Source organism: Lolium rigidum, chromosome 4 (assembly GCF_022539505.1).
Source record: "Lolium rigidum isolate FL_2022 chromosome 4, APGP_CSIRO_Lrig_0.1, whole genome shotgun sequence".
NCBI classification, from domain to species: Eukaryota; Viridiplantae; Streptophyta; class Magnoliopsida; order Poales; family Poaceae; genus Lolium; species Lolium rigidum.
The window spans coordinates 12,559,514-12,567,989 of record NC_061511.1 but is presented as its reverse complement, the minus strand read 5'-3'; the positions used below and the strand labels follow the sequence as shown (position 1 = coordinate 12,567,989).

Sequence of the window (8,476 nt, the reverse complement as noted above, 5' to 3'; positions counted from 1 at the left end):
TGATGATAGCTCTTCAAGCTCCACTCAAGCCGGAATGCCTTACTTGATCATCGTTACTTCGTGAAGACTCACAAATGCTCCCCCATACACTATGATGGGAAAGCTCCATTGATGTACATCTTAACATGTTCATTATCATAAAATGGACGTCAAGCTTCAAGTATATGATGCTCTTGAGATACTCAACTTGAACTTTCCCAACACAACCTTGATGACGATCACCACTTGCCGTCATCCTCTCATGGGCTATATGAGATCTCACTTTTGATGCATGCCCATGGAAAGGTACCTAACCCATATAGACAACACAAGGGCACATATATGATGGGTTAGTTCATAAAGCATAATTGACAAGGCTTACCATACCACATGACTTCATGTGGCACATTTTTCATGCTTCATGTGTTGACCAATCTTGAATCTATTCTTCACTCTTTGTATTGGTCAACCTTGTATCTTCTCATGCTCTATCATACTATCTTGAGGTGTATAAAGAATTCTTCATTTGCTTGCATGCTCTAAATCTTAGTCAACCATAACTCAACTTACGAGACTATCATGACACCGACTTAGAGCCATATCTTGAATTCTTCACTTGGAATCAAGCACTCAAGATCTTGATCATTCATTGCTTATCACATAAGCTAGAGCATGGCTAATATTGAGTTCCACATAAGAACTCCATCTTTATTTCTTCTTCTTGATCATATCACATATATATCTTCAAATCGATGATCTTGATGCCAATACTCAAGGTATATCTTTATCTTCATGGCATCCATACTTGAATCCAACACATGGAATACAAGTAGTACCTATGAAATATTCCTTCATATAAACTCAATGAAAACATTAGTCCATAGAGGTTGTCATTAATTACCAAAACCACACATAGGGGAAATATATACCCTTACACATAGTGATACCCGACTTGTTGAGAAGAAATAGTGAAGTATCAGCCTTTGATGGTTTGAATCCAAACTCACATAACTTGGAACTAAGCCTAGAGTACCAGGCTCGAGGGGCCTGCTTCAGTCCATACAGAGCTTTATCAAGCTTGCAAACATAATGTGGAGCGTGAGAGTTTTCAAAACCAGGGGGTTGTTTCATGTAAACCTCCTCTTCCAGAACACCATGTAAAAACGCGTTCTTGACATCTAGTTGCCGTAAAACTCCATCCACGGGAAACGCGTTCTTGAATTACCAATGTGACTAATGTTCATACATGTTCCTTCAGCAGTGCGAACACTGTCTTGTCCATGATACTTATTTGCTATGAGGAGTTTGTTCAGTTCGCCAGTGATGTGACCAGTTGCCCTTGTGTCATTGTACCAGTTTGTATCCACACCATATGAGGCAAGATGAGCACCCTTCTCGCGATCATCTCTGTTCTTCTTGTCATCTGAATAGCGCCACGAACACTTGCTAGCAGGATGGCCATGCTTGGTGCATATCTGACAGTCGGTGTCTACATAGGGCGTGGGGGTGCGGTCAAACCGACGACCACCGCCATCAAAGCGACGGCGGTCACCTCCACCATCATCAGGGCGACGGCGATCACCTCCGCCATCATCTCGATGTCTGTCACGGCGATCATCACGACGCCAATAACCACGGTCATCATCTCTATCGCGGTAACCACCACCTCCACCACCACGGTAGGGAGCAGGATCAGGGGTGCGGCCTCGAGGAGGTGGAGTGCGGCCACGTGGGCGCTGCTGCTGCTCATGACCACGTCGAGCAAGATTTGCGGAAGAGACAAACTCCCCGTTTTCTTCAACTCCATTGCGCATGTCATAGGAACTAAGCTGCTCATAAAAATCATCAAGTGTAGTGCCAGGATTTGCATTAACATAAGTAATCAGGGTATTATATTCACCCTTATCAAGACCATGCAGCAAATAACCAAGCATCTCATCATCTTCAACTGGCTTACCAAGCGCTGACAATTCTGAGGCGAACCCTTTCATCTTGGTGTAGTATGTATCTGCTATCATGGAGAGTTTCTTTGTGTCATTCAGTTTCTCACGGAGATGCTGAGCTTTGGTGCGTAACGCTGTCTTGAACATGGCGTTGATGGCGGACCAGGCCTCAGCAGTAGAACTCACATCAAGGAGGTGCGATAGAATGTCCGGTGACAATGTGTTCAGAAGAAACCGGAGCACCTGCTGATCACGAGCAAGCCACCCAACATAACCGGATTTTCTATCACAACTTTCTTCTTCTCTGCATCTTCAACTTCAATAGTTTTGGCCGGGGCTGCATCGGTACCATCAAGAAGCGCCATCACGTTTGCACCACGGAACGCTGGAAAGACCAGAGCCTTCCATAGGAGAAAGTTTCCTCGCGTGAGCTGCTGGGCAGGGGGTGCACCGAGAGCAGCTGCAAGGCCAGCGCCGGAGTTGGAGCTCGATGAAGAATTCATGTCTAGATTGATCTAGGGTTTGGGTTTGAACGGATGTGTATGGGCTGTGAATTGGCTAGGGATTTGATCTGGAAGGTTTTGAGGGAGTTTTAGGTGTTTTGGGAGGTGAGATCGCGGCGCCAGAGAGAATTGGCGACGGCCTGGATGTCTGGTCTGTGACGCCGGCGACGGCTGAGAGATCAGCGGTGGCGGCTGTCTTTTTTTTTCTGTTGATGTAGACGCGGCGACGGTAGGTAACCTGCGGCAGCGACGATGTTTCTGGCGGTGGTGGCGACGAATGATTGTCAGCGGCGGCAGCTAGGTTGTCGAGGAAGAGCTTCGCTCTGATACCATGCCGCGATTCCTGGGTTGAACGACAGGGTCGTCTCCTGTGCGGTTTCGTGTTAATATTAGGCCACAAAACTGGGCCGGGTATTGTACAAAGAAGTCTCCAATACACATACGTATAGGAGTATAGGAGCTGAAAAACAGAAAAAGCCTGAGGCCCTAATACATAATCTAACAAAAGGTAGTTTCATATCATCTATATGGTCCTTCCAGCCTTTGGACCTTTTTCAAAACAGGCTACCCCCCCCCCTACCATTACTTGTGATAACGGAAATACAAAGTTCAAACCATTGTTACACAAGAAAAAATAAAGACGAGAAGGGGACTAGAAAAAGGCTAAACCCACTGACAGGAAGTCGATATCGAGAACCCACTACATGGCAAAAACCTACAAACGCTTAAGCTAACTACAGAAGTCCAAGATCAACATGACGAAAAAAGAACAAAACGAACAACATCGTTTTTGAACACTAATCACAAGACTCCTAGTATCTAGAAGACTCCTATTGGCCTACAGATTCATAAAAAAACAAGAAAAGGATAACCGTATGAATATTATAAGATAGAATCGCTCGACCGTGGGAATTCTGGAAATTCGCTCCCCATGCGATCCCCTGTGAATATATACTCATGTTGTTATGCCAAAATGTCATGCATAAGTTACCTTCTCTATGGATGGGTTTGCGCTAGCATACTATATACATACACGTCATCCTAAGCATATCAAGTATTCTACCATTAACAAAGGTATTTTCCCTCTAAAGATCAAGATCGAGCTCTGGCTGATCTGCCACAACGTCATAGGGACAAAAGATAATATGACAAAGAGAATGCTTAACTACTAAATATGTTTCGGAAATAGTAGGGAGAGAGATAGGAGCAAATACCAGGCCGAACATTTTTCTTAGTATTTTTTGGTGGATTCTTAAATATCCACCAATTAGCAAAAATGTCCAGTTACAGTTTTGGAAGCTATATGCTACACAGTTTTGACGATGCGAACTACTCCGTAGATCTTGATTAGGAGGGAAGTTGATAAGATCCCAGGCCAAACTAATTATCCATGCTTATGTTTTAAACATTTAATCTTCAGGCATGACAAGATTAGGAAGCTCCGTGGGTTGGAGCTGATGCATTGCAAAGAATGATGGTGATGACGCCTCTTTTTCTACAACATTGCCTGGGGCCTCGGAACAAGGGGCTGATCCATACTAGAGGAATGTCGATGTATTGCAAAGAATTTTTCGTAGCGGTAAATAAAACAATATTATTCCGCTGAATATTTTCGTAGAGGACTATCACTATTCCCTATGGTCTGGATGGATAAAGTATTATTTTGTGAGGGAAATAACTATTTTTGCTTGAGAGACTTCAAAGGACTATAAGCTAAAAAAAAAAGTTCAGAGGTATAAAACTAAAGATGCTATTTGGGAAATTGCGGCCCAACAAACCGGCTGAAAAGAGAGGCCTTATGAAGGCACTGGGAAGGCCCAAACTGAATCAAGAGCAGACAAGAGGAAGCCCGGAGGCTAGAGAAAGAAGGAGGCTCCAGAGCGGCGGCGCGTGCTCGACGACGATATGAGCGGCGAGGCGGGGGCCGGCGGCGGCGGTGAAGCGAACGGCGTCCAGCCGAACGTGACCATCTACATCAACAACCTCAACGAGAAGACCAAACTCGAAGGTACCGCTCCCCTGCCGGAGCCTTCTCGTCTTCCTCCGCATCCCCCTGCTGTCTAAACCCTAGGGAGATCCTCTTGCGAATTTCTTGTTTCCCGTGTAATGTATCTGCTAGCTCTGGTTCTCCTTTGCTCCGGGTGAGTGAAAATTGTACCTTCCCGTGGTGCTCCTCGAGGACCTGAAAACCCTAGAGGCGTTTTGCCAGACATGCTGGTGCCAGTAGATGTAATTCTGTCTGTCGTGCCCGTCTGGTTTGCAACGGGGACAGAAGGAGTGCTGCACATACCCTATGTTGTGGATTAGTGATTTAGCTTGTGTTGGCGTTAGAGATCTGGAACCTGCTTAATCCGAAGATAATCCTCTTTCTTCGATCTACGGAGCTAACAGAATTGAATCTTTGTATGGATTATGAAAGCAAGATTCCGTTCCAGTTCACGAACGAATACAAAAGAATTGCAACTTTGCAAGCAATGTACCACATCTCTAAATTTTGAAGATGTTATGACTTATGGTTGCTCTCTTATGCTGCTATTTTCTATCCTGTCTTGTTTAGTTTCACTTCTGTAAACCAATGCAGCCTCCTGGCATAGCTAAATATGCTGTTCTGAATTCCTTGCAGAGCTTAAGAAGTCCCTCAAGGCTGTTTTCTCTCAGTTTGGCAAAATTCTCGATGTGCTTGCTTTTAAGACTTTGAAGCATAAAGGGCAGGCATGGGTTGTGTTCGAAGATGTGGAATCAGCAACCAAGGCTTTGAAGGGGATGCAAGATTTTCCCTTTTATGACAAACCTATGGTGAGACAGTGAGTTAAGAGCGGAATTGTTTTAGCAGCTTTGGTTATCCTGTAATTTTATATGATTGTTACAGTATCATGTTGTTCTTAGCATAGTTAGGGCTTATGAATGCCATGCATAGAGAAAAAAAAACATATGTAATAAACTAGCATTTATAGGATTACGATTTATCTAATATAAACTAGCATTTATAGGATTATGGTTTCTAAGGCAGCAAGCAAGCTTTGCTCTGACCAACTTTATGTACTAATAAGCTAGCTTGTTGTACTTAGATTATATTTCACTTATACGAACCAAGTCTCTTAGTGAATGTATCTACTCAGTACCAAACTACTCCTGACTTGTTCTAATCGCTTAACTCGTTACGATACACACCTTTTATTTAATCTGCTCGTTTGCATTGTATCTGGGCTTCTGAAGCTGTACTCTTTTTTGTCGCTCATGAGTTCTTGTCTGTTTCTTTTCAGAGGATTCAATATGCCAAGACAAAGTCAGACGTTATAGCAAAAGCTGATGGCACCTTTGTGCCTCGAGAAAGAAGGAAGAGGAGTGATGAAAAACGTAAGATTCCGGTTAATGCACTGATACTTACATATTCACAGTTGTCCTTATATGTTATACTTAGGTGTAGCATTACTTTAGCCCCTCAGCACTATCTTGATTTTCTCTACTTTCTTTTATTTGGATACATAGCCTGTCAATTCTTAACATTGTATGTTCAGTTATTTCGTAAAACTTAACTGAAAGATGTGCTGAAGATAGACACCCTTGCATGTAGCCATGGATGGATGTTTAACCAGACTAATAGATGGGCTTGAGGAGCTATCGGTGTCACTGTCATAGTTTTAAACTTTGCACATGTTTGTGGGACATACACTACTACCAAAATGTAAAAAAAAAAACTGCCAGAATGAGACAGTTTCTTATTTTGGTTCCTGATTCCAAGTTACCAGCTGATGGTAGTCCTCAGTACCCCATTTTAACAAAAAATAGGTTACATTTGTGAATGCAAATTTCCAACCCAGCTCAATAGATGCACTTACTTTCTTAGGGAATTCAGATTTCTAAAATTCTTGTTTCAACATTTCTTTGTGTAATCCTGCTTTACTCTCTTCTTGCACTTATTGTTACTTTTACTACATTTTTTTAATATTAATAGAAGCAAAGGTCAGTAAAGCTGCTGTCGTGCAATCTGATATCAGTTTTCTGCTCAATTCACTAGATTTAGCTTTACATACTTGGACTCTTTGTTGATAAGCTATGTGCTGGGAGGAACTTCCTTAGCTAGTTTTAGTTATGGACTTATGGAAACTTTGGCTATCTTTTATATTCATGAACAGAGCTCACTAGTTTACTTTATTCTGGAATAATGCAGCTGAAAAGAAGCAGAAGCGTGAGCAGCATCATGATGTTAACCAGGCTGGCTTAGGCATGAATGCCTATCCTGGTGCTTATGGGGCTCCTCCGGTAGGTGTTGTGGAACTGATTAGCAATGTTTTTTCTTATTTATTTGTTTTGCGTTTCTTATGTGATTTATCTCAGAAACCCTCTATAGTGAATGTTTGAAATTGTTCTTGTACCCTACCTTGCTACTTCATATGGGAGGTGGCTGACCATATTCACATGAGTGGAGATTTTTGCCTCCCTGGCACCAGTGAACCCGTTTTAAAAAATATCGAAAATCACATATACAAGTTCAATTTGTTTGAAAATATGGATGTAGCCAATGGTTTATCCCACAAAAGTGCAAAATATTAATTTTAAATACTTCGTATTCTGAGCTACACAAAAATGACAAATGTGTGGATCTGAGTATGTATATTTCAAATCTCCAAATTTATCAGATTTTGTCATTTTTGTGTATCCCGCAGTACTAGGAATTATGCAATGCAATGGTGCAGGCTTTTAGGTTTCATCATTGACTATTTTCAGATTTTTTGAAACCTATAAATATGATTCTTTATTTTTTTGTAAGCAAAGGGATCACTAGAGCTCGGGACCCAAAGACACTTTCCGGGACACAAATTTCCTTGTTTTATCGTCTTTACCTGCTGTTTTGTCGATCTTTATGGGGGGTGGAGTTTTTATGTCTGTGCCCAAGCTAGTGGTTCCCTGCTTGCAGAATTTGGTTCAGTAAAATATGCATTGCACCTACTGAGGATATCTATTTGGCTTCAAGAAACATCTTGAGATTTAGCTGCGAATAGCCATGACCCAATATATATACACCCAGTAATTAGGACGGGACATCTTTTCTTCACATATGTAATTTTTGTTGTTTTCTTCACATCATTCATTACTTGCTTGACCATTTTTTACAGCTCTCTCAGCTACCATTTGGTGCGGGGCCGAGGGTCATGATGCCAGAGATTATTGTGCCAAACAGTATTCTCTTCGTCCAAAATCTCCCGCACGACACGACCGCCGTGCTGGTGCAGATGCTCTTCTGCCAGTACCCAGGGTTCAAGGAAGTGAGAATGATCGAAGCAAAGCCTGGTATTGCTTTTGTGGAGTATGGAGACGAGGGGCAGGCGACCGCAGCCATGAACGCTCTTCAGGGCTACAAAATTAAAGAGAACCAAATGCTTGTCACATATGCGAAGAAGTAATGGGCTGGGCTGTAATGTTGTAGTTCTGTTTTTTGCATAATTGGTAGATCTTCATATGTAAGGTAGACTATGAAGATATTTTCGCTCCATGGATATAATCAAGTAAATTAATTTACTGCTCACCTGTGCTTATGTGCCCATGGTTGGAAGCTATTTTCGTGATCATGTATTCTTGTAGTTACGCTGTGGATTGTGATAATCTTGTTTATCTAGTTATATCTTTTGCCAATTTCATCTAAGATACCTTATCCATTTCTGTCGCTATTTTCCCACACAAGTTGAGCACAGCTGTGAACTACTAAATGTGCATGTGCACTGCGATTTAGGTTACAAGACTAATGGAACGAATTCTTGTGTAAGTAGTATCGGCAACAAGACTAGTGGAACGAATTCTTGTGTACGTAGTATCGGCAAGACGGCAACTACTCCCCCCTGTTTTAACTTAACAACGTGTCTTATTATTTAGGAATAGAGGAAGTTAGTAGTTCATCACAACTGCCAACTCCACTGGCTTACTCTACAAACAGAATCCAGATGCTACATGAGTAATTTTTTTTTTTTTGAATAACAGCAGGAGAACTGCTGTGTTCATTGCATTAGAAGAAAAAAGGTACGGAGACCCGAACTGCTCAGTTTATTGAAGGAA

General features: G+C 42.1%; 1 protein-coding gene across 1 annotated transcript; it reads left to right on the top strand.

The window, feature by feature from the left end:
• The first annotated feature begins 4,304 nt into the window (after nucleotides 1-4,304).
• LOC124708003 (U1 small nuclear ribonucleoprotein A-like) lies at nucleotides 4,305-8,064 on the top strand. The gene is made up of 5 exons (XM_047239693.1): nucleotides 4,305-4,433; nucleotides 5,049-5,221; nucleotides 5,689-5,782; nucleotides 6,597-6,688; nucleotides 7,543-8,064. The coding sequence occupies exons 1-5, from the start codon at nucleotides 4,331-4,333 to the stop codon at nucleotides 7,828-7,830; spliced, it is 750 nt and encodes a 249-aa protein (XP_047095649.1). The 5' UTR covers nucleotides 4,305-4,330; the 3' UTR covers nucleotides 7,831-8,064.
• The last annotated feature ends 412 nt before the right edge of the window (nucleotides 8,065-8,476 follow it).